This window comes from Aquarana catesbeiana, linkage group LG07, assembly GCF_042186555.1.
Source record: "Aquarana catesbeiana isolate 2022-GZ linkage group LG07, ASM4218655v1, whole genome shotgun sequence".
Classification (NCBI taxonomy): Eukaryota; Metazoa; Chordata; class Amphibia; order Anura; family Ranidae; genus Aquarana; species Aquarana catesbeiana.
Genome location: NC_133330.1, coordinates 87267060 through 87294236, shown reverse-complemented (window position 1 = coordinate 87294236; position 27177 = coordinate 87267060). Strand labels below are relative to the sequence as shown.

At 45.3% G+C, this 27177-nt stretch overlaps 1 protein-coding gene across 1 annotated transcript in view; it reads left to right on the top strand.

Annotated features, from left to right (window-relative positions):
- The window catches only part of LOC141103144 (inter-alpha-trypsin inhibitor heavy chain H3-like), a gene marked incomplete in the record, with an annotated part of 321136 nt that overhangs the window by 13037 nt on the left and 280922 nt on the right, over nt 1–27177 (top strand). Inside the window, 3 exon segments of the mRNA XM_073592423.1 lie at nt 10323–10489; nt 15615–15719; nt 20870–21032. Of these exon segments, the coding sequence (XP_073448524.1) occupies nt 10323–10489; nt 15615–15719; nt 20870–21032 (435 nt within the window).

Genomic DNA, 27177 nt, shown 5'->3' with positions numbered 1-27177 from the left:
GTGCCCTGTCCATTATTCCACGCAGCGTGTGCTCCAACAGGTGGACAAGGGGGACAGTGTCACTGATGCATGCACTGTCACTGCTCACCATCCTCGTGGCCTCCTCGAATGGTGACAGGACAGTGCATGCATCCCTGATCATGGCCCACTGGCGTGGGGAAAAAAAACCAAGCTCCCCTGACCCTGTCCTGGTGCCATAGTCGCACAGGTACTCATTGATGGCCCTCTGCTGCGTGTGCAGCCGCTGCAGCATGGCCAACGTTGAGTTCCACCTGGTGGGCATGTCACAGATTAGGCGGTTCTTGGGCAGGTTAAACTCCTTTTGGAGGTCCGTCAGCCGAGCACTGGCATTATATGACCGGCGGAAATGCACACAGACTTTCCTGGCCTGCCTCAGGACATCCTGTAAGCCCGGGTACCTGCCCAAGAACCGCTGCACCACCAAGTTAAGGACGTGAGCCAAACAGGGCACATGGGTCATTTGTCCCTGTCGGAGGGCAGAGAGGAGGTTGGTGCCATTGTCGCAAACCACCATTCCTGCCTTAAGTTGGCGTGGCGTCAACCACCTCTGAACCTGCCCCTGCAGAGCTGACAGAACCTCTGCCCCAGTGTGGCTCCTGTCCCCCAAGCACACCAGCTCAAGCACCGCATGGCATCTTTTGGCCTGCGTACTTGCGTAGCCCCTTGAACGCCTACGGAGCACCGCTGGTTCCGAGGAAGAGGCCATGGAGGAAGAAGAAGAGGAGGGGGTGGAGGAGAGAGGTGTGTCACAATCAGCATTTTGGAGGCGTGGTGGCGGAACAACCTCCAACACTACTGCACCTTGTCCTGCATCCTTCCCAGCTGCCAGCAGAGTCACCCAATGCGCCGTGAAACTTAGGTAACGTCCCTGTCCATGCCTGCTGGACCATGAGTCAGCGGTAATATGCACCTTACCGCTGACCGCCCTGTCCAGCGAGGCATGGACATTGCCTTCCACATGCCGGTAGAGAGCCGGAATCGCCTTCCGTGAGAAAAAGTGGCGTTTGGGTACCTGCCACTGAGGAACCGCACATTCCACAAACTCACGGAAGGGGGCAGAGTCTACCAACTGAAAAGGCAGCAGTTGAAGTGCTAGCAATTTTGCCAAGCTAGCATTCAACCGCTGGGCATGTGGATGGCTGGGAGCAAACTTCTTTCGGCGGTGCAGCAGCTGGGGCAGGGAAATTTGCCTGGTACAATCTGACGTCGGTGTACCAAAAGCAGATTGCCCACAAGTACTTGGCTGTGACACACCTAATTCTACACCTTCATTCCTCTCACTGCAGGTCTCAGAGAGGACTGAAGGTCTAGTGGGGTTGGAAATCTCAGCTGATGAGGAGCAAGGAGAGATCCTCTTTGTTCTTTGGTGTGGGTCTTTTAGATACGCTTGCCAACGAACTGCATGGCAGGTCAACATATGTCTGGTCAAGCATGTGGTACCCAAGCGGGAGATGTTTTGGCCACGCGAGATACGCTTGAGACATATGTTGCAAATAGCAGCGGTGCGATCTGATGCACTCGTCTCAAAAAAGGCCCACACCAAAGAACTTTTTGAATAACGCGCAGAGACTGCAGCGCCCTGCACATGTGGAGCTTTGGGGTGTGATGCAGTCAATGTGCTGCCCTTAGGCTGGCCCCTGGAGGGCATCCTGCCTCGTTGGTGATGTGCCGCCGCCTCCTCCTCCTCCTCCTCCTCCTCTCTCCTATCAGGCACCCACGTTGAGTCAGTGACCTCATCATCCCCTCCCTCCTCATCACTGGAGCAAACCTGGCAGTATGCTGCAGCAGGGGGAGCATGACTGCCAGATTGCTGTCCTTCTTGGGCACCCCCTCTGTCCGTGCTCATGTTACTGCCTTCATCGAGCTCAGTATCGTCATCAGAGCCTTCCAAACGCTGGGCATCCTCCTGGAGCATGTACCCAACACTGTGGTCAAACAGTTCGAGGGAATCCTCATGAGGACATGGTGGAGCTAGGGAAGGAGTCACTGATGACATTGAGCTGAGGGAAGAGGCCGCTGCTTTGCCAGACAAAGCACCCTGGGCATGGGTGAGAGAGGATGAGGAGGATGAGGACGGCTTGGTCATCCACTCGACCAAGTCTTCCGCATGTTGCGGCTCAACACGGCCAGCTGCCGAAAAAAAGGCCAAGCGTGTCCCATGGCCACGTGCTGATGAGGATGCACCGTCTCCACGACCAGCACTAGACACAGAGCCTGCTTGCCCTCTCTTATTGGCTTGTGACTGTCTGCCTCTCCTTCTTGGCCTTCCAGACATACTAATGGCCTGTAGCTGCACTAAGCTGGGATAGAACACCTGTAATTTTCTTCAGGTAGCTTTATATACTGTAACCAGACAAGCCTGCCTGTCAGTAGGAAGATAACAGGAACGGATCTAGCTGAACACTGTGAGCAGGACGCACTGTACTAAATGTAAATAGTCTAGCTGCCTGACCGTGGTACTAATAGGATCAAATAGAACACCTGTAATTTTCTTCAGGTAGCTTTATATACTGTAACCAGACAAGCCTGCCTGTCAGTAGGAAGATAACAGGAACGGATCTAGCTGTACACTGTGAGCAGGACGCACTGTACTAAATGTAAATAGTCTAGCTGCCTGACCGTGGTACTAATAGGATCAAATAGAACACCTGTAATTTTCTTCAGGTAGCTTTATATACTGTAACCAGACAAGCCTGCCTGTCAGTAGGAAGATAACAGGAACGGATCTAGCTGAACACTGTGAGCAGGACGCACTGCACTAAATGTAAATAGTCTAGAAGATAACAGGAACGGATCTAGCTGAACACTGTGAGCAGGACGCACTGCACTAAATGTAAATAGTCTAGAAGATAACAGGAACGGATCTAGCTGAACACTGTGAGCAGGACGCACTGCACTAAATGTAAATAGCAGGAACGGATCTAGCTGAACACTGTGAGCAGGACGCACTGCACTAAATGTAAATAGTCTAGAAGATAACAGGAACGGATCTAGCTGAACACTGTGAGCAGGACGCACTGCACTAAATGTAAATAGCAGGAACGGCTCTAGCTGAACACTGTGAGCAGGACGCACTGCACTAAATGTAAATAGCAGGAACGGATCTAGCTGAACACTGTGAGCAGGACGCACTGCACTAAATGTAAATAACAGGAACGGATCTAGCTGAACACTGTGAGCAGGACGCACTGCACTAAATGTAAATAGTCTAGAAGATAACAGGAACGGATCTAGCTGAACACTGTGAGCAGGACGCACTGCACTAAATGTAAATAGCAGGAACAGATCTAGCTGAACACTGTGAGCAGGACGCACTGCACTAAATGTAAATAGCAGGAACGGATCTAGCTGAACACTGTGAGCAGGACGCACTGCACTAAATGTAAATAGCAGGAACGGATCTAGCTGAACACTGTGAGCAGGACGCACTGCACTAAATGTAAATAACAGGAACGGATCTAGCTGAACACTGTGAGCAGGACGCACTGCACTAAATGTAAATAGCAGGAACGGATCTAGCTGAACACTGTGAGCAGGACGCACTGCACTAAATGTAAATTGCAGGAACGGATCTAGCTGAACACTGTGAGCAGGACGCACTGCACTAAATGTAAATAGTCTAGAAGATAACAGGAACGGATCTAGCTGAACACTGTGAGCAGGACGCACTGCACTAAATGTAAATAGCAGGAACGGATCTAGCTGAACACTGTGAGCAGGACGCACTGCATTAAATGTAAATAGTCTAGATAGAAGATAACAGGAACGGATCTAGCTAAACTGAATACAGTGTATATATATATATGCAACACCTGGGATGCATATATATACACAATACACTGTAAGTGCAGCTAACTGACTGACTGTTCTGCCTAATCTATCTAACTCAAATCAAATGACACTGTCTCTCTCTCTCTCTATCTCTCAGCACACCGGAACACACACTACACAGGGCCGCCGTGCAGGCGGCCTTATATAGTGTGGGGTGTGTACTAAATCCCCTGAGCCATAATTGGCCAAAGCCACCCTGGCTTTGGCCAATTACAGCTCTCTCTACTGACGGCGCTGTGATTGGCCAAGCATGCGGGTCATAGTGCATGCTTGGCCAATCATCAGCCAGCAATGCACTGCGATGCCGCAGTGAATTATGGGCCGTGACGCGCCACACGAATTTAGCGCGAACGGCCCATATCGTTCGCAATTCGGCGAACGAAGCTCATCCCTATTCTTTGACTACCTTGTTTATGACAATTCTCTGTAGCTTGGACAGCCTAGGCAGCACTTTGGGATCTCCACAGCCTGGTAAAACCTGTGTGTCCGCTGCGCATTGAACTCGATGCCTAGCAAGGGTTTCAGGTTTACAGGGTAGTCCAAGTGACAGAAAGGGTTTAGATTTAGCAGTTTTAGGAATTCAGGCCTGGTTGGCCCACTGTTCTCTCCTCAAAGGTGTACACAAGGCACAGGTGCGGTACTACATCAGTAGACAGTTCAATCTTGACACTGGAGGCCCTAACTGAGAGGATCTCATCCTCTTCCACATCACAAGGCTGTTCCTCATCACTATCAGTCCGTTTTTCAGGCCAAGACAAAGTGTCCGAGAATAGTTCAGAAATCCAATCAGATGGGATGTCTGAATCAGATATAGTAGAGCACTCCTCGGCCGGGAGCAGGTTGCACCTTGAAATGGCAACCACCGGTATATCAGACTCCACTCCCTTATGGGCCACAGGCTTTACAGTCCCCACAGGCACACGACTTTCACCCAAAGCAGGCTTACCGCTCTCCGGTGTCTTCTTCCTAGGAGTTTTTTTTCATCAATTATTGCAGCTGGGCCTGACCGCGGCCCAGGAGATGACTGGAGTACCTGGCCTTGGAGCAGACACAAGGGTCAGAGGAGCAGCATCTCTGGTAGGCCAGAAGATGGCAGTGGAACTTTTGGTGGTTCCCTGAACTGCAACATTCTTGTCCCAATCCACAGCTAATGCTCGTGGGGGTGACATTGGGGAGACTACCTCAAGCAGGGGTTTCCCCGCAGTGCCCGCAGAGGATTCAGGGCTGTACACTGGTAGCAAAGCTGGAACATTTCTCACAGAGTAGCCCAATAGCTTCATAACCTCCCTCAGTGTAGATCGCGAGGTTACCTTTGGGTACATGCCACACTCCGGTACCTGTCAAGCTGATTTTCGGTCCACTCAGGCTGGGACCAACACCTGGAGTGTATAGCTTCCAATCCGCCATATTTCCCTCTCGATAACAACACCGCAGCACGTGTTCAAGTAATGACGTCTCCTTCTACTCCTCTGCAGAGCGACAACTCCTCCCCCTTGGATTGGTTTACATGCTCTCCAGGAACTTCAGTGCCCGTCTCCTTTCTCTTGCGGTGCGCCAAAGCTTTAATAGAGTATGCCTTAACCCCTGCAGCACTGGGGTAAAGTGACAAAAGACTAGGCTGACACTCTCCCGTGAGCAATGAGACACGTCAGTTCTTCCCCACATAGTTGACATGGATAATAACACAGTCTATGAGGAATAAAGATGTTGCGTGCCACCTTCTTACGGAGCCAAACGAAATCCCATTGTAGTTGCAGTCCATTGCTAGGGACGGCCACTGCAGGAATAAAGCCTTTCCCCCACATTGGGCGCCAAATGTAGCGGCATCCCCAACCACCAAAGGCCTGATGATGACCTCTAGAGTCAGGGAGAGCTGACATCCTTCCTTGTAGTGTAGGTTATTAGTCATGGTGGGTGTATTGCAAGTTGAAAACATGGGCGCCAGTCACTTTTTGGAATGCAAGAAAAAGAGATATATTGTCTCTTAACAGAACTGTGGGAGAGAGGGTTAGGGCCAGGACACTGGTCAGGGTGGCCATGCTGACCCACGTCCACAGTCGAAAGCACCTATAATGTGCATGTGAGCATCAGAACTGGACCACAGGAGCAATGGTGGCCTAATCTGAATCAAGAATGGTTTGAGGAACACAATACCAAGTTTGAGGTATGTGGGATGTGCTGGAAAAACAAGTCTGATCCATGGAGGCCTCACCTCGCAACTTACAGGACTTAAAGGATCTGCTACTTATGATGCTAGATACCACAGCATACCTTTTAGAGGTCTAGTGGAATCAATGCCTCGATGGCTCATGGTGGGTGGTTATAATGTTATGCCTTATCAGTGTTATATAGTGTGTAGCGGCATGCCCGACCTCCAAAGGCCTGATGGTGACCTCCAAAGTCAGGGAGAGCTGACATCCTTCTTTGTAGTGTGGGTTATTAGGCATGGTGAGTGTATTGCAAGTTGAAAGCATGGGCGCAGTCACTTTTTGGAATGCAAGAAAAAGAGATTTATTGTCTCTTAACAGAACTGGGGGAGAGGGTTATTGCCAGGACACTCTTAGGCAGATGCAATATTAATTGGCAGACTCCTAGACAAAAATAGTAGGCAGACAGCTACAGGCATACCTCACTTTTAATTACACAATGGGGTCTATTTATTAAAGTTGGAAAGTGCAAAATCAGGCTCACTTCTGCATAGAAACCAATGAGCTTCTAACCCCAGCTTGTTCAATTAAGTTTTGGTAATAAAACCTGGAAGCTGATTGGTTTCTTTGCAGAAGTGAGCCTGATTTTGCACTTTCCAGCTTTAGTAAATAATCCCCATTGTGTACTTAAAAGTGGGGTATGCCTGTATACAGGTAGAGGGCATTTAGGCTGGATGCAGCAACTATATTTGTAGAAGTGCTGTCTCCTATGGCAACTGAACTTTGACCAGTCAATAGAGATCCATACACGTAACTCACAGTAACCCGTTATAGATCTTCTCTCACATCTCACAGTATCCTACTGTAGATCTTTACTCACTGAACTCCCGGTCTCTCACTAGACTTCAAGATCCCAGACATCACTGGATCCCCTGAGCTCTTCCACAGCTAACCCGCTGTATTCTCCTCAAGCGTCACCCCTGCTAACCCACTGGGTTCTGACTTGGCACTCTGCTGAAGCTTTCCCACTTGTTCACCATCCCGCGGCTGGTGAAAAGGCTGCTCTGGTACTTCTTAAGACTTCCATAATTGGCCTCTGATATCCTTTATCTCTGACCTTGATCCTCACTTGCCTTTGGTAACAGGAGTGATTGTCCCATGTGGCAACTGCTTCTCCCTCACCGCTAGCAATGATGCGGTTCCCCCCATCCAGTGGAACCTCTGCAACTTGGTTGGGCTTCCCGCCAAAAGCCCAAACCCCACGCTGCTTCTGTCTAACCTGGATAGGCCTCAGACAGCCTAGCAGCCAGGTGCTCCCTGGGTAGGCCCAGGCTTGTGGCCTAGCAACCCGAAGCCTTGTAACACACGTCCACCGACATGTACAGGGGCACAGAACCCCAATCACCTGACTCCTCCCAAATAAATAGGCTCTCCCAGCAGGCCAAGGGACTAAAGTAGCCAATTGTCTGAGACAACGCACCCACTCCTAGTCTGAATTCACTTCATGGTCATTCTAATGCCACAGGCAACAATGCAATCTAGTGACAGAAGAGGGAGGTGCATTAAATCCAGAGTTAGGGAAAAGCCAGTGAATCCCCTATCAATCAGCCAGGCTAGTTACCATCTAGCAAACTAAATTTGTTAGCAACCCTGCCTACTACAAGGGTGCTACAAGTGTGAAAACGGGCATTAGAACTATAGTCTTGTGAAATCAAAGTCCGTGTTAGCCAAAAAGAAAAAAAAATCTTTCTTCAGAAAAAGGTTAGTACAGAACAGGGCCAGATCTAGCCTTGGTGGGGGTGCAGTAAAAAATGTCAGAGGGGCAGAGATGGGAGGTCAGCAGGGCAATGTACAGGGGGTTGGCAGGGCAGAGAATAGGGTCAGCAGTTTGTAGGGCAGTGTGCAGAGGCTATTAGTTTGTAGGGCAGTGTACAGGACTCAGCAGAACAGAGGACATGGGGCAGCAGGGCAGTGTACAGGGAGTAAGCAGGGCAGTGTACAAGGGGTCAGCAGGGCAAATGTTGGGAGGCCAGCAGGGGAGTGTACAGGAATCAGTAGGGCAGTGTACATGGGGTCATTAGGGTAGAGGACAGAGGTTAAAAGGGCAGAAGACAGGGGTCAGCAGGGCGGAGGACAAGGGCCTGCATGGTAAAGGACAGGGGTAACTTCCAGCAGGATAGAGGACAGTGGTCACAGCCGGCATGAGAGAGGACAAGAGTCATCAATGCCAGGACAGAGGACAGGGTTCACCACTGGCAGGACAAAGGTCACCAATGGTAGGACAGAGGACAGGGGTCACTGCTGGCAAGAGAGAGGACAGGGGTCACTGTTAGCAGGGTATTCGGCAGAGCTCCTTTTCCAATCCCTGCACTGAACACAGCCTGGGTACAGGCAGCAGATCCCCTTCTACTCGTACAGTACACAGCTGAGATTGCTTTCCCTTACACATAGCCATGATCTGTGCAGTGTGTAACTGGCTACTGCAGACCTCCTTCGCCTCACACAGCACATAGCTGAGATTGCATTGCCTTACACACAGCCATGGTCTGCAGTGTGTAGCTGTCTACTGCAGAGCTTCTTCTCCTCATACAGCACATAGCTGAGATTGCATTCCCTTACACACAGCCATGATCTGCGCAGTGTGTAGCAGGCTACTGCAGAGGTCCTTCTCCTCATACAGCACATAGCTGAGATTGCATTCTCTTACACACAGCCATAGTCTGCACAGTGTGTAGCTGGCTACTGCAGAGCTCCTTCTCCTCACAGAGCACATAGCTGAGATTGCATTCCCTTACACACAGCCATGATCTGCGCAGTGTGTAGCTGGCTACTGCAACTGTACTGCTGTTCTCACCAGGGAATTTAACAGGTCAGAACTGAAACACAGTAGCCAGCTATACACTGTTCAGATAGTGGCTGTATGTAGCTATGTTATTCTACAAAAAGAGGTTAACTTCAGCAATGAGTTAAAACAGGCAACACACCTCACACTGGCTATTAGCACTAACCCCCTACTTCACTACTTCATATTAGCTATAGGAAGCCCTCTTTCTTTCCATTATCCACTCACTCTCTCTGTGCTGAATAGGCAAGGCTGTAGGGGAGATATCTGATCTCCCAAACTAACTAGCTCTTAGGCGGGCCATAGATGGTTCGAATCTAGGCCAGTTTCTGCTATGTGTAGGCAGGCTAAATGTACCAAGTTGATCGATCGATCAACTTGAGTACAACCAGCCTCTCGGATTTACTATTTGCTATAGCCACAAGCAATAATTACTGTCTTCTCCCAGAGAGTAGCCCCCCCCCCCCCTCCCTGCCCCCAACCCCCCCCCCCCCCCCCCGCGGTGGAACTTAATCTCTCAGCAGGAGGGATTCCCCTGTCAGCACTGTCTGTGTTAATGAGGGAATTGTGCAAATTACTTTCCTGCAGCCCATTGTAAGGTAAAAATGCTTGCATCTATAGAGACAGACAGTAGGGCTTGGCCTTACCCCCCAACTCCCTCATCACTGGCTTTGATTGACAGCAGGGACAGCCAATGGCTCCTGCTGCTTCAACAAAACCTGTGAGACCCGGAAGTAAGGGGAGAGAGCTGCTGCAGATGGGCACAGCGCTGGATCCAATGAGGGCTCAGGTAAGTATTAGGAGGGTGAAGGGAGATATTACTACCTAAGCATTTTTTACCTTAATGCAAGGAATGTTTTAAGGTAAAAAATGGTTAGGCTTTATAACCACTTTAGGAGGATAATAATCTGCTAAAACATTTAGAAAGTGCATAACTAGTGCTGGGTTTTAGACAGCTTAACACATATGGGGAGTATTTGTAAAGCAGTCAATCTAACATTTACCATTCACTGTAGGTGAATCAATAATTGTAATTTAAAGCACATTCATTAGGAAGATACACCTATACTGAATGTCTGGTGAATTTATATTAACCACTTTATAATTAAGGCCATAACATCACAGACTACACAGATGCATGGATTAATCATTTATTAAATGTTTATTTGTAAAGGAAGGCTTTTATATGAGCAATTTGAATCAATATGTAAAATGATCAATATATAAACTTTTAAACTTTCAAATAATATTTACACTAACAAAAAACAGTTTCATTTTCTTCTAAAATTCGGAACTTATTATAGCCTATTTTTGCATGTATTCTCATTCAAACCTAATCTTCCTGGGATTGATGAATTATGTGAACCTTGGGAAGGTATTAACTGCAAAATAAAATACATTAATTTAGCCAACCTCAAAATATTTTTTTATATTTACACAAGGCATTTATTTATTCATTCATTATTGTGTGCATTATTTAGCCTGCTGGTGATATAGAAGTCTACAGCGTAGATATCAACAGTAAGGTGACATCTCGCTTCGCTCATAATGTCATTACAAGCAGAGCTGTCAATCGAGGAAATGTATCAAAAGAAGTCTTCTTCAATGTTGACCTACCAAAAAGTGCCTTCATTTCAAACTTCAGCATGTAAGTATTCCAAATGTCTCCATGTCTTTGAATTTTGAATAAGAAAATTACATGAGATGAAACAGAATCCCGCAGAAAATTATCTGTACATACTAGCCATGTAGAGCAATGTTCCTCAACAGTGGCGGCCCATCCATTAAGGGCGCACAGGCACCGCCCCCTCTATCCATGACCGCCAACCCCTATTCATGATTAGGGATCAGCTTCGAGTCGAACTCATGTTCGACTCAAACATCAGCTGTTCGCCAGTTCGCCGAACAGCGAACAATTTGGGGTGTTCGCGGCAAATTCAAAAGCCGCGGAACACCCTTTAAAAGTCTATGGGAGAAATCAAAAGTGCTAATTTTAAAGGCTTATATGCATGTTATTGTCATAAAAAGTGTCTGGGGACCTGGGTCCTGCCCCAGGGGACATGGATCAATGCAAAAAAAAGTTTTAAAAATGGGCGTTTTTTCAGAAGCAGTGATTTTAATAATGCTTAAAGTGAAACAATAAAAGTGTAATATTCCTTTAAATTTCGTACCTGGGGGGTGTCTATAGTATGCCCATAAAGGGGCACATGTTTCCCGTGTTCAGAACAGTCTGACAGCAAAATGACATTTCAAAGGAAAAAAAGTAATTTAACCACTCCAGTACTCGCGTATAGTCAAATGACAGCCGCAGATGGGATCTCCCATCCTGGGCGGCCATCATATGACGTCCTGGGCTTCCCGGCTGTCTAGGGGGCGCGGGGCGCTTTAAGCATTATTAAAATCACTGCTCCCGAAAAAACGGCCATTTTTGAAAACTTTTTTTGCATTGATCCATGTCCCCTGGGGCAGGACCCAGGTCCCCAAACACTTTTTATGACAATAACTTGCATATAAGCCTTTAAAATTAGCACTTTTGATTATTCATGTTCGTGTCCCATAGACTTTAACAGTGTTTGCGTGTTCGAACAAATTTTTTGCCTGTTCGCATGTTCTGGTGCGAACCAAACAGGGGGGTGTTCGGCTCATCCCTATTCATGATCTATGATCCACGGCTGCCATCCCCTATTCATGCTCTATGATCCACGGCCGCCACCCACTATTCATGCGTCCAGCCCCTTTCTGGACGCCGGGCACATGAATTACAATGGTGGAGGGGTGTTTTTTTTGAAGCAACTGATAGCGGAGAAAAAAATCGCTCCTGCGCACAAGTGGATAACCAGACAGGTAGTGCAAAGACACAGGCTTTGCTGCCTTCAAGGATGGGGAATCCTAATAGACAACAAAAAAAAAAGAAAAAAGGGCACACCAGCAATGTGCATTATCTTTTGAATAAAAAATGTTATTGAAAATAGTGTTAAAAAGGAACTACTCACAAGCAGTTGTAGAAGATTACACAATGTGAAAGTACACCGACTAGCAGCATGCGGTCTAGGATGAGCGGAACCTTCCAAAGGTCATAGAGGAATTCACAAGCATCACTACCAGCTGACGCATTTCGAAGGGAACATCCCTTCTTCCTCAGAGCTCGGCAGTCACTGGTAGTGATGCTTGTGAGTTTCTCTATGACCTTTGTAAGGTTCCGCTCATCCTAGACCGCATGCTGCTAGTCGGTGTACTTTCACATTGTGTAATCTTCTACAACTGCTTATGAGTAGTTCCTTTTTATCACTATTTTCAATAAAAATTTTTATCCAAAAGATAATGCACATGGCTGGTGCGCCCTTTTTTCTTTTTTTCTTGTTGTTTTTTTTGAAGCACCTGATTAGAGCCAAAGGCTCTAATAGGCTTCAAAATATGGTGGGCTCATGGAGCAGGGCATTGCACCATGAGCCCACCCAGGTGTTACAACAGCAAATTAATATTTGCTATTGAAACACTGATCCCCAATCCGGGCAATCAGAAGCGAGTCTGAGATCCGCTTATCGATTGGCCAAAAAGAGAAAAGTCCCAATTGGGAGGAAACGGAAGCAGCCGGGATGCCCCGTGGAGAGCAGGGGAAGGGGAAGCCGCCAATGAAGCCCGGGAGAAGCGCTGCCCACCATAGATGGGGTAAGTGCTCCAGGCCCGACCAAAAATTACCACCGAACGCCACTGTTCCTCAACTTTATAATACAGCAAGTATTACATTGCAGCTATGGGCCTTTTGATTTGGCAATGACTTTGTGATTGGTTATGGTAACAATAGCAAATCATGAATCTTGTGTTTAAAAAAGTTATATGTAGACCCCAAATGTCAAATGTCAACATTACATTTATTACAACCCATTTATTTTAAAAGGTCTTTCTGCAGATAGTATGAAAACAAGGAAACTAACTGCATTGCCTCCCTCTATATTTCCAACGCACAAACTGTTGGTGTTATATAAACCTTGTATAAAAACTATTTTGATGAAGAGAAAAAAAGAGATCTTACAGTTTAAGATTTCAAACCAACAAGCCCACTATATGATAGCATTGTGCAGGTGACAGGTACTTTTTTTAAGACGTTTGGCTTCTATTAGACCCCTAATATGCCTCCTGCATAATGCTTCAGCCGGCCAAGCATAGCACTGTGCTTGATCAAATGTTTACCCAGCAGTTTACATGGGATTGTGACAACTCTGAACCTTAGCTCTTTCAGGTTCACAGACGGCAGAAGAAATAAGGGAGCAGATGTTCCCCAACCTCCTCCCACTTACCATCCTGATAGAGTTTTTTGTGGTCCGGGGCTCCCAGGAGGAGCATGAGGGCCCAAGATCCATTGAGGGAGAATGGCACCTTGTGAGACACCTAAAAGTCATGAGGCTGCTCTACATCCTCCCAGATCACTTTTACAGTAAAGCCAGGTGGTGGCTGAAACAAAACTAAAACCAACTCGTGGCTATCACTGCCGCTGTGAGCTTGTATAACCTCTTCAGACTCTGGATATACTAGACACATCTGAAGGGGTAAAGATGACCTGAACTGTGGAAGCTGTGCCTGAAAAATGCAAGCAGAGGACAAAGAAATAGTCACCAGTATTGCCTGTAGTCTCACTGTAGCTGATCTTTCTCTCTTAATTGACTTTCCCTGCCTTGTTGCAAACTTTGGGGGTCATTAACTAAAGGCAAATACGCTGTTCACTTTGAAAGTGAAGTTGCACTCTGTCAGGGAATTTTCACCAGAGCTTAGTGAATACAGTGAAGCTTCACTTTCCAAAAGAATATCCAATCACGTGCAAGGAAAAAATAAAAAGACAAAATGTTTGCTTGCACTTAATTAGATGATGGAAGCCAGCAGAGGTCTCCTCTTTCACTAAGCTCTAGGGATAGTTCCCTTGCAGAGTGCAACTGCACTTGCAAAGTAAACCGTCTACTTTTAGTAAATCAACCATTGTATCTGTGTGTGGGTGACCTCTTGATAGAGTAGGAGAGCTTTAATTCCTCATTTCAGGGCTGCCTCTTTTTATGACAGATGATTTGATGACTGATGGATAAGTAATCAAGTAGTAGTAGCAGAGGCATAGAAAGCACAGATCAACAGACTAAAAGAAGCAAAAGCAGGGGAATGCTTGTTTGCAGGTCCTCCGGTACAGATTTCTCTCAAGGAGAACACTGAACAGCTTAGTTGTGACATCAGCAAATCTCATTCCAAATCTCATAAGAATAAGGCTTCATGTACACGGGACGTTTTTACAACCTCTCTTGAACAAGTTAACTTGACAGATAGTAATCAACGTTTAAAACGTCTGTTTTGTCGCGTTTACATGCCGTGTTTACATGCCGTGTTTAGCTGCGTTTGCGCTTAAAAGCGTTTTTAAAAAGAAACTTTTTTTTTTTTTTTTTTTCAAATTGCCAAAAATGAAAAACACCTGTAAACTAAATGTGAGTTACTGCGTTTACACAAGTTTACAAGCTGTTACAGGCATTTGCGTTTCAAATGCCTATGAACATCTGCCTGAAGGCATTTTTTTTTGCGTTCCAAAAAATGCTTCTAAACTCAACTGCCTAGAAACGACTATATGATAAGATAATACAGAGGAGAGTTCAGGGGCAGCTTAAAAAATGTCCAATTGCTCCTAAACATCTGTTTACCAGCAGCAGTGTACATGAGGCCTAACAGTAAGAGGGACCGTGCCCTAGGTGTTCTTGCAATGCAGATATTCAGCTATATGGCTCAGGGCATGATGGCAATGGGGAAGGCAAGGCATGTTCGTACTGCTATAATACCAGATGAATTTAAGACAAAAGAGCAATTTTTTTTGTATATTAGGACCGGCCATGGATGGATCGAAACTCAGCCGTTTCAGCAGGAACTGGCCAACTTTTGATTAATCTATAGGCAGGCTGTTTGTACTGGAGTCAGTCTATGGGTAGGCTGGTTGTACTGACGTTGATCTATCAATCAACTTTAGTACAACTAGTCTGTCAATTTTTTTTTTTTATGCGATCACTGCCAGCAGTTATAGGTAGTGGAGGCTTCCTGCCAGCAGAACACAATAGTTAAGAAAGATAAATTTCCTTAATCAACACCGACTGTGTTGATGGGGAAAGCATCAATTTTCTTTCCATCAACCAGTGATTGAAGGAGAGAAAGTTGTATAATGTTTGGCTGGCCTTAGAAAAACATTTCTAGATGTTCCCTATAATATAGCAAATTTTCACTTTTTGAGTTCCGGTCCACTTTGGAGGGCCAGTATGGAAGCTTGGTAGGTCGGAAAAATTAAAATTTCTGTGTACTTTAAAGTGGAATTCCAGCCTGACTTAACTATCCCCAAAGGTTCCCTCCCTCTTCCTGCTACCTATCCTGCCTAAGCTGTGTAAAAGGGAGTGCCAACAATGGCTGTGCTATGGGAAACTATGAATTATGTCATGGCTCCTGCAATTCCCAGCCGTTGTCAAATGCTCCCTGACACAGAAGTCGGAGCTGTGGGATCATGTGACCAGACTGGAGTGGACTAAAAATAGGTAAGTAAATACATCAGGAGTGGGGAGAGGAATCATTTAGGCATAGTTAGGTTGGGCTGGAATTCCACTGTCATGTTGATGTGAGAGTTTCACCAAAGGTAACCCTCACATTTGTCATCATTGTTCAGATATACAACATATTTACTGTACATTAAAAAGCATACATCCAGAAGTTGTCTGTTTGTTTTTAGTGCTAATAACATGAATACAATACCTATGTTTATTAAGGATAATCGATGGAGTAACATATACTGGTGTAATTAAAGAAAAAGAAGTTGCAAAGAAACAATATGAAAAAGCTGTTTCAAGAGGACAAACAGCTGGACTTGTCAAGTAAGTCATGCGTATCATTTCAGTCATTTGCAATGTGCAACACAGATTGTACCCACAGTATTAGGGTCCCCAGAAATTAATGCTTGTAGATACAGAATCTCACAAAAGTGAGTACCCCCCTCACATTTTTGTAAATATTTTATTATATCTTTTCATGTGACAACACTGAAGAAATGACACTTTGCTACAATGTAAAGTAGTGAGTGTACAGCTTGTATAACAGTGTAAATTTGCTGTCCCCTCGAAATAACTCAACACACAGCCATTAATGTCTAAACCACTGGCAACAAAAATGAGTACACCCCTAAGTGAAAATGTCCAAATAGGGCCCAATTAGCCATTTTCCCTCCCCGTTGTCACGTGACTCCTTAGTGTTACAAGGTCTCAGGCGTGACTTGGGAGCAGTTGTGTTTGTTAAATTTGGTGTTATCACTCTCACTCATACTGGTCACTGGAAGTTCAACATGGCACCTCATGGCAAAGAACTCCCTGACGATCTGAAAAATAGAATTATTGCTCTACATAAAGATGGCCTAGGCTTTAAGAAGATTGCCAAGACCCTGAAACTGAGCAGTAAGGTGGCCAAGACCAAACAGACATTTAACAGGATAGGTTCCACTCAAAACAGGCCTCTCCATGGTTGACCAAAGAAGACGAGTGCACATACTTAGCGTCATATCCAGAGGTTGTCTTTGGGAAATAGACGTATGAGTGCTGCCAGCATTGCTACAGAGGTTGAAGGGGTGGGGGGTCAGCCTGTCAGTGCTCAGACCATATGCCGCACACTGCATCAAATTGGCCTGCATGGCTGTCGTCTCAGAAGGCAGCCTCTTCTAAAGATAATGCACAAGAAAGCCCGCAAACAGTTTGCTGGAAAAAAGCAGACTAAGGACATGGATTACTGGAACCATATCCTGTGGTCTGATGAGACCAAGATAAACTTATTTGGTTCAGATGGTGTCAAGCGTGTGTGGCGGCCAGGGCCGGGACAAGGGGTGGGCAGGAGGGGTGGCTGCCCTGGGCGCAATGTTTTACTGTAGGGATGAGGGCGCCTTCCTCCTGTTGCTGGGCATAGGATCCCCTAAGCTTACATATTGTGAGCGGTGGAGGAAGGGCGAAATTTGGCATCTTTGCCCTGGGCACTGGATGACCTTGTCCCAGCACTGGTGGCGGCAACCAGGTGAGGAGTACAAAGACGAGTGTGTCTTGCCTACAGTCAAGCGTGGTGGTGGGAGTGTCATGGTCTAGAGCTGCATGAGTGCTGCCGGCACGGGGGAGCTACAGTTCATTGAGGGAACCATGAATGCCAACATGTACTGTGACATACTGAAGTAGAGCATGATCCCCTCACTTCGGAGACTGGGCCCCAGGGCAGTATTCCTACATGATAACGACCCCAAACACACCTCCAAGACCACCACTGCCTTGCTAAAGAAGCTGAGGGTAAAGGTAATGGACTGGCCAAGCATGTCTCCAGACCTAAACACTATTGAGCATCTATGGGGCATCCTCAAACAGAAGGTGGAGGAGCGCAAAGGTCTCTAACATCCACCAGCTCCGTAATGACGTCATGGAGGAGTGGAAGAGGACTCCAGTGGCAACCTGTGAAGCTCTGGTGAACTCCATGCCCAAGAGGGTTAAGGCAGTGCTGGAAAATAATAGTGGCCACACAAAATATTGACACTTTGGGCCCAATTTGGACATTTGCACTTAGGGGTGTACTCACTTTTGTTGTCAGCGGTTTAGACATTGCTGTGTGTTGAGGTATTTTGAGGGGACAGCACATTTACACTGTTATAAAAGCTGTACACTTACTACTTTACATTGTAGCAAAGTGTCATTTCTTCAGTGTTGTCACATGAAAATATATAATTATTTACAAAAATGTGAGGGGTATACTCACTTTTGTGAGATACTGTATGTCATTATTTCAGTAATTCACAAAAAAATACAAGGTCCCTCAATTTTGCATGTTTGATGTCATTTTGATAGTCTGTTTAGGAGTGTCTGTCACTGCAATTATGTTGGAAATATAAAACAAGGCAATAAAGGTAAATTCTACAAATTGCTAATTCAGTTTTGCTCCCAGGATAAGCTCCGTTCCACTGGCTCACAAAATAGTGGTAGATGAACCCCGGTGGTACTTTTAAAAGAGGAAAGTGACTGATTTAAATAAAATCTTTTTATTCACATTGAACCCTTTAGAGCAGGGGTTTTCAAACTTTTCTTCAGACTTTAGGAGGGTCGGACTGTGGACAGTGGAAGTAAAAAAGGTCCCGATGTCATCAGGAAAAATAATGCCCATTGTTTGTTTCCGTGAGAGTAATTGCTCCCCATTATTGGTGTAAGTGGCAGGAATTGTGCCCCATCATTGATATCATTGGGCCTCATCATTGGTGTCATTGAGAAGAATTGTGCTCCATCATTGATGTCATTGGGCTCCTTTGTTGGCATCATTGGGAGGAATTGTGCCCCGTTGTTGGTATCATTGGAAGGAAATGTGCCCCCTTCATTGGTGTCAGTGGGGGAATTATGCCCCATTGTTGGTATCAGTGGATGAAACAGTGCCCCAAGAGTCGGATAAAAGCAAGCAAGGGGCTGTATCTGGCCCCCTGGGCCGCAGTTTGCTCCTGATAAACCCAAGCAGTAGCCAACTAAAATACAAATATTGATAATTTGATATGGAAAGACAATGATAAGAGAATTGAGGCACTCTAATTAAATAGATAAACTGACACATATACCTCTTGTTTTACTTTTCTCTCTTGCATCTCTTCTTTATATGCCTTATTGGTTGGGCCAACATATCGTAGAGTAGAACTACCAGAATTATCTTTTTAACAAATTACAAAACAGTACCAGGTGTACTATGGAATAAACTGTTAGAACACCCCACTGCAAAACCCCCTATGGAAATCCAAAAGGGCCAGCAGTATGTGAATTTTTGGTACCTCAATGCACTGCACTGCTGATTGTGCAATACCATATGTGATGAATAGATTTCAAGCCAGTCTAAGCTGGAGTTACCTTTAGTGTAACCTGCATGTGAAAATTATCGAATGGATTTAGAAATTTAGATATCTGAAGTTATATGCAAATTTTGACTTTTCCTATAAAAGTCGAGTTTAGCCCCACCCACCTCTAGCATCCCCATTGTTTAACCATTTGACCTCCGAAAGGTTTTACCCCCTTCATGACCATTTTTTTTGCTATTCAGCACTGTGTTACTTTAACTGGCAACTGCGTTGTCATTACACTTACACTGTAAGCAAACAAAATTTATATATTTTTTTTTTACACAAATAAAGCTTTGTTTTGGTTGTGTTTGATCACCACTGGGTTTTTTATTTCCTGCGATATAATGGAAAACAGTTTTGAAAAAGAACCCCATATTTTCTGCTTTCGGTTATAAAACATATCCAATAGAATAAAAAAAACAAAAAGTCTAATTTCTTCATAAATCTAGGCCACAATGTATTCTGCTACATATCCTTGTTAATGAAAAAATGCCAATAAGTGTATATAATAGCTGGTTTATGCAAAAGTTATAATGTCTACAAACTATGGCATACTGTTTATACTGGAATTCACACAGGTATGACACTATACTAGTAATGGCGGTGATCAGTTACTCATAGTGGGACTGTGATGGTATGGTGAGCAACCTGGCACGCAGGCTGGGAGGTCCACTAACTATCAATAGTGACATTAATACAGTGATCGTTGCTAACACTGTACACGCTCACTGTGCTAATGACACTGGCTGGGAAGGGGTTAACAATCAAAGGGTTAACTGTGTGCCTAAGAATATGTAATGTGTGCTGCTTTTACTTAACTATCTGCCTGTTTTTTCTCCCTGCTTTGCAGGGAGAAGAAACAACCAGATCGCCGTTCACAGTACAGAGTTCTGTGTTTTTGTAAACACAGAATTCTGTGTATAACAGGCCACAGTCAATCAGCTGACTTCAGCCAGAATATGTGGCTGAAATCGACCCCAGCACGGGATAGTAGGGGGGCATGCGTGTGCACCAAACCCAGGAGAAAGGCCGCCACTTACAGCAGCTACTGTGGGTGGGCGGAAGTTTGCTGTTGCTGAACTTTAATTCTGAAAACATTAGCATGCTCATATAATGTCTTCATTATGTTCTGAGTAAAGCCGGCCATAGACTGATCAAAATTCCAATCCATCTATTGACAGGCTGGTTGTACTGAAGTCGATCTATCGATAGATTTCAGTGCAACCAGCTTGTCAGGTTTTATAGCCACCAGCAATGATCGTTATATTTTGCCGGAAGCTCCCCAGCAGCAGAATACAATGGTGCTGCGGGAGGGATTGCCCCATCAACTTACTTCTTTTGAAGAGGGAGTCAAGCAATTTTTTTGTCCTTCAACTGGCCTTACTTATTCCAGGTCAAGTATTGAATTTAGAGGCAGTCAAGCAATAAGTATTTTAGGTAGGTCAGCCTCTGTATTTCTTAAAGTACAGGTTTCCTTTAATTATGATGGACAGCCTCACTAGTCAGGAGGAAGGAAGGATGGCAAAACAAGCATGGCTTTTACGCGATTTTCATATAATTTCAGATACATCTCTGGTAACCTCTGTTTATTTGTTTTTTCATTACTGTATATGGTCAGTGTTGCCTGAGACTGATGCAAAACAAGAACTGCCTGTATAACTAATGCCCGTACACACGAGCGGACTCAACAGCAGACTTTGTCCGACGTACTTTTCGACGGACTTTATGACGGACTTTCCAAATGAACGGACTCGCCTACACACAATCAACCAAAGTCCGACGGGTTCGTACGTGATGACATACGACCGGCTAAAACAAGGAAGTTCATAGCCAGTAGCCAATAGCTGCCCTAGCGTCGGTTTTTGTCCATCGGACTAGCATACAGACGAGCAGACATTTCGACCAGATTCGAGTCCGTCGGACAGATTTGAAACATGTTTCATTTCTAGGTCCGTCAAACTTTTGAGAAAACAAAGTCCGCTGGAGCCCACACATGATCGAACCGGACCAAGTATGCCGTAAAGTCCGGTCGTGTGTACGCAGCATAATATGTCAAACTATGTCAAATGATATGTCATCTGCATGCTAAATATTAATGATGATCCTTGAAATGTTTGTTTCACCAATATACAGGGCGTCTGGCAGGAAGACAGAGAAGTTCACCGTGTCAGTCAATGTGGCATCAGAAAGTAAAGTCACCTTTGAATTGGTCTATGAGGAAATGCTAAAACGACATTTAGGAAAATATGAATTTTTCATAAAGGTTCAACCAAAAGCACTTGTTAAACACTATCAGGTACAGTATATAGTCTGTGCACAATATTATTACAATTGCTACACTTTGTTATTACTATTCTATTGTTATGTACAGTGCAAAGGTTTTAGGCAAGTGTGAAGAAATACTGTAAAGTAAGCATGCTTTCAAAAATATATTGTATTTATTTATTTTTTATCAATTTACAAAATGCTTAGAGAGTGAACAGAAGAATCTAAATCAAATCAATATTTGGCATGACTACCCTTTGGCTTCAAACCAGCATCAATTCTAACATGTGCACACCTTGTAGCAGTTGCTAATGATCACCAATTTCATATGTAGGTTGAAACACATTCATTAACTGAAAAAGAAACAGCTGTGTAGGAGGCTTAAAACTGGGTGAGGAAAAGCCAAACTGTGCCAAAGGTGAGGTGTCACAGGTCATAAACATGGCAAGACTTAGCACAGCAATAAGACACAAGGTAGTTCTACTGCTTCACAGAGGAGGTTGGTGCTCAAAATTTTTTGGGGGGGCGCAAACAAACTGAAAAATTCTGAAAAAAACCCATTAATTGCAGCCTCACTGTGCCATCAAACGCAGCCACTGTGCCCATCAAACGCAGCCACTTTGGCCAAACGCTGCCACTGTGCCCATCGCATGGGAAACAGGAAATGGGATATATTCGTGTTTGGACTGCCAGCATCCTAAACATACAAAAGGTTTGTACACCTCCCACTGTAGTGCAGATTAGTAGTGGATTGGAGCAGCTCCCTTGGACTTGTTAGGTAGAAAAGGTCATAAAGATAATTTTATAGTAAAAGGCAATATAATGTCACTTTTTTTAATACAAAACATAAAAACTTGTTTATACAGTATCTCACAAAAGTGAGTACACCCCTCACATTTTTGTAAATATTTTATTCTATCTTTTCATGTGACAACACTGAAGAAATTACACTTTGCTACAAATTAGTGAAGGTACAGCTTGTATAACAGTGTAAATTTGCTGTCCCCTCAAAATAACTCAACACGCAGCCATTAATGTCTAAACCGCTGCCAACAAAAGTGAGTACACCCCTAAGTGAAAATGTCCGAATTGGTAGTGTTAATTTCGTCGACTAAAATGACTAAAACATTTTAGTTGACAAAATGAATACTATTTTAGTGAACTAAAATATGACTAAAACTAAAACAATTGAGTTGACTAAAATACGACTAACACTAAAATGGCATTTTAGTCAAAAGACTAAAATGGGACTAAATTTAAAATGGCATTTTAGTCAAAAGACTAAGACTAAAACTAAATTGAAATTTGACTTCAAAATTAACACTGGCCTTTAGTGCATGTTCAAACCTCAATACCTTAAATAATAACATATGAGATTTTTCACTCCAGCAGTATATAATGAGTTTGGAAATTGTAGAGAAATGTTACCTAATGCATTACAATTTAATTACACCCATTCAATTTCAGACAACTAAAATGAGTTTTAGTCGACTAAAATGTACTGGAGATTTTAGTCGACTAAATACGATTAAAACTAAAACTGCAGAAGACTGAAAATGGGACTAAAACTAAAATGCCATTTTAGTCCTAAGGTTAAAAATAAATCTAAATTTGCTGCCTAAATTAACACTGTGAATTGGGTCCAATTAGCCATTTTCCCTCCCCAGTGTCATGTGACTTGTTAGTGTTACAAGGTCTCAGGTGTGAATGGGGAGCAGGTGTGTTAAATTTGGTGTTATCCCTCTCACTCACTCATACTGGTCACTGAGCGTTCAACATGGCACCTCATGGCAAATAACTCTGAGGATCTGAAAAAAAGAATTGTTGCTCTACATAAAGGGCCTAGGCTATAAGAAGATTTCCAAGACCCTGAAACTGAGCTGCAGCATGGTGGCCAAGTCCATACAGCGGTTTAACAGGACAGGTTCCACTCAGAACAGGCCTCGCCATGGTCGACCAAAGAAGTTGAGTGTATGTGCTCAGCCTCATATCCAGAGGTTGTCTTTGGGAAATAGACGTATGAGTTCTGCCATCATTGCTGCAGAGGTTGAAGGGGTGGGGGGTCAGCCTGTCAGTGCTCAGACCCCACGCAGCACACTGCATCAAATTGGTCTGCATGGCTGTCGTCCCAGAAGGTAGGCCTCTTCTTTTTTTTTGTAAACTTTGTTTATTAAGTCTAGTGACAACTTTACAGTCAGGTATAACTCATGTTTAATGGTAGGTAATAAGGGTAGTTATGACATTAAGAGGGTCATTCTTTTGTACAGGGTGCATGACCCTAGTGCTCCTATCATCCAACAGTGGCAAGCGCAGGATCTCGGCTACCAGCTATTCAGTGGCCGACTGGGCAAGTAGCCCTCCCTCTGGTCAGCCGCTTGCTCTGTGTCAGCTCAAGCCGCTGGGGGGTACACAGCCTCGGGTTGGCCCGGGTGCGCCCCAGCCCAAGCTCCACACCGAAAGAAGGGGCAACTAAGGCCTCCCCCCCGGGCCCCCCAGCGGGAAGGCCCAACAGTATCCTTGTCATTCTTCATTAGGTAACCGTAACACCAGCTGTAATCCTTTGCCATGCCAAACTATCGCAATATTCTTAGGGCACCCGTTATCAGGCCTTCTAATAGGATATGAAAAAAAGAAGAAAAAACCGCGCTATAAACCAAAGTAAACAATAAATCGTTGAAAAGCTGCAATCCCAACAATAAACATCAATTGTGGAGTAAATATGAAAAATAAAAAGAATTGCGCTAATACATGTGCAAATTACCATAAAAGTCCTCAGTGAAAAAAATTTTTTTGTTTATGATATTAAGTGTAAATAAGAAATAAAAATGTATGTGGATAACAATTGATAATAATCCACCTTAATATCCAATAAGTGAAAAATCAATATGATTAAAAAGTTCAATTCGCCCAGAAAGGTACAAAAAATCCAAATGGTGATTCAATCAGTGACAGCAAAGGAGAGTCCACCACCAGGGATAGAGGGGGTTGCTCCTTATAAGATGGCCACGACCCCCCACTACAGAGGGTCACAGCAAGCAGGCAATCTTAAAACACAGAGATTGGGAGCTTCTATCGATATCCACCAGGGGTCATCTCACCGTCAGCCACACCAGCGAAACCAATGGCAGGGATGCACCATAAAATAAAAAAAGGGGCTCACATAGTGTAAAACCACCAAGATTTATTAAGAATTTAAAATAACAAAGTGAACACTTACAAAACGTAGTGAATGTAAAAGCCTAAAGTCCGGTTCCTTGGCCACAGGAACCCGGACAAACCCGTCCTGCTGGCATACAACACTATTTGGGGGTGACGTCAGCGCGTCTAATTGGATAACTCTTGAACATTGTATAATTGTGGCAAAAATAGAGGAGAAAAGAAAAGGGGAGGAGAAAAGAAAAGAAAAAAGAAAAAAAAGGGGGGGGGTGGAGAGTGGTTGTGAAGGGGAGGGTGGGGGCATAGAGAAGGTGGGGTGGGGGGGAGGTCAGGATCTCACCTTGAGCTTATGAAAGTCTTGCATGGCCCTCACCGGACAATCGACCGCCAGGTAGATGCCTCATTCTTCAAAACATGAACTTGCAATGCTCGTAGTCTATGCTCCGGTCTAAGGGGGGTTAGGTGTAGCTATTGATGAGGTCAGTCTCGGTGACCCAAAGTTGGGTCCGCTAGCTTTAATTGTGACACGTCTAGGCTAGATGTCACCTGGATATGACCAGAAAAATGATCTGTCCATAGTGACCACGTGGAGGTGTGCTTATCCTTGCTGCCTTTACATGTCGCAATCCATTCCTCAGCTTCCCTTATCTCATTTACCTTGCCTATCTACTCCTCTCTGCTCGGTACCTGTACCTTCTTCTAGTAAATTGGAAGCAGCCGTTTGGCAGCATTCAGCAGGTGAGGTAGTGCGTTTTTTTGTAACGGCTGATTGGCATGGGAGGGATGTGCAAGAGAAAATGGACCGGTGAGAGGGGGACATCTATCCCCAATACTTCCTTGACCTGGTCTTTTATATCCTGCCAGAAATGTGCAATCAGTGGGCATTCCCACTACAGGTGTAGCAGGGTTCCTTGGCCTCCACATCCCCTCCAGCATAATTCAGAGCCAGTAGGGTACATCCGTGCCAAATCAGCCAGGACCCTGTACCAGCGTGACAGTAATTTATAGTTTGTCGCCTGCATTTTAGAATCCGCGGAGCTGGAGTGGGTAAGCTGATAAAGGCATGTTAGCTGAGACCCAGTAAAATCCAGTCCTAAATCTCTTTCCCAGGCACGGATGTAGATGGGTTTGGAAGTCGAGGCCGAGGTTCATAGTAGTAAGAAAAGTTCTGAAACCATTCATGGGATTGGTTCCTCTGCTTTGAATAATCCCACAAAAGGAGTAAGTGATGTAATATCTCTTATGGAACTGCTGTGTATCTCAAAAAAGTGGTGTAACTGTCTATACCTCCAGATATTCATCTGTGGTCTCCCAGGTCTGGCCGTCAGGGATTCCAAGGGCATCATTTTGCCATCTCTCAACAGTTTCCCACAACTAGCATTCCTGTCTTCTACCCAAGCTCCAAAGAAGTTTGCATGTTTCTCAGGGGGAAACCAAAGAAACCCTCTCAGAGGTGCCAGCAGGGACATGGTGGGGCCAATCTCAATGTTCAATTGAGGTGGTCCCATGTTCTAAGCGTAGTGCTCGTCAAGGGGGACGTGTCTGCTGACAACCCCCTGTGTTCCCACGAAAGCCACGGGGCTTATATGATAAATTCCTCCCTGCAATGCACTTCTCCCATAGCTTAGACTGGTCATGAAAGCGCCAGTTTAGGATCCTCTGGAGAGCAATAGCCTGGTAGTATCTTAGTAAGTCTGGAACGCCCAAACCCCTAGAGCACTTTGGATGTTTCAGAACTCTCAGGGCTATACATGATTTCCGTGAGTTCCATATGAAATTAATGAGCATATTGGACAGTTGGGTAAAGAAAGTTCTGGGTAGGGGTATAGGGAGCATTTGCATGTAGAACAGTATCCTAGGGAGGACATTCATTTTTATTATGTTCACTCTCCCTAGCCAAGTGAAGGCGGTTTTCGTCCAGTTGTCAGAGAGGTTCTCGGTTCAGGACACTTGCTGGGCACTCTGGAGTGCGCCGGCGCGCATGCTCACGGTGTTTGGCGCCGGTTTCCCTATTTAGGCTGATGGGATGCTGGCTCGGTGCTGTCCGATCATCAGCTTCCTGTTTCCGAACTTCCTGTTTCCTGTGTATTGCTCTGATCTCCCTGTGACCCGGCTTGTTTACTGGACTCTCTCTCTCTGCTATCCGCCTGCAAATTGATCCCGGCCTGATCCGCCTGCAAATTGATCCCGGCCTGCCTCTGACGTTGGACCTGCCTGACCCCTTGTACCGTGCTGATTGCCTGTTGCCAAAACCTGCCTGTGACCTGGACTTTGTATCTGCCTGCTCCCTTTGTACCGTGCTGACTGCCTGCTGCCAACTTTGCTAGTGACCGGATCTGCCTGCTCTGCACCTGTTAGCTGATCTCCCGCCTACCTATGACCACCTGCCAGCTTGTGTCATGATCCTGGGAATTATCCCTGCAAACCACCCGCCAGGCTCTCATACCATTCTGTGCTCCCGTGCCTTCTGTGTACTCTATCAGGGGCCGGGAACCAGATACGTACGGGAGGCCATCTTCTGCTACATCGGGTTCGTCAGTCTGGTACGGGTAAGTCTGACAGTATCGGACAGCCATGTCCGAGCCCGAGCAGGGGACCTCTCCCATGGATGAATTGTGCAGACACCTGGCGGGTCTCACACAGGCGGTAAAAAGCCTTCAAGAGGGCTATACCAGACTGGAGGAACGAGTTCAGGTGTTGTCCTCACCTGCGAACCCACAAGTTGCTTCCTCTGCTGGACTCTCACCTGCACCCTCAGTGGTTATGTTACCCCCTGAACCCAGGGTCCCTACTCCCGAAAGATTTACCAGTGAGCGCAATAAGTATCGAGCGTTTCGCAACGCTTGCGAATTGTACTTCGCATTGCAACCACGCACCTTTTCTTTGGAAGCAACCAAGGTGTGTTTTGTCATCTCCCTGCTATCTGGAGAACCACAGTCCTGGGCCCACCGCCTCTTGGAGCAAAAATCAATCTGTCTGGATAACCTGGATACTTTCTTTACTGCCATGTCTCAATTATA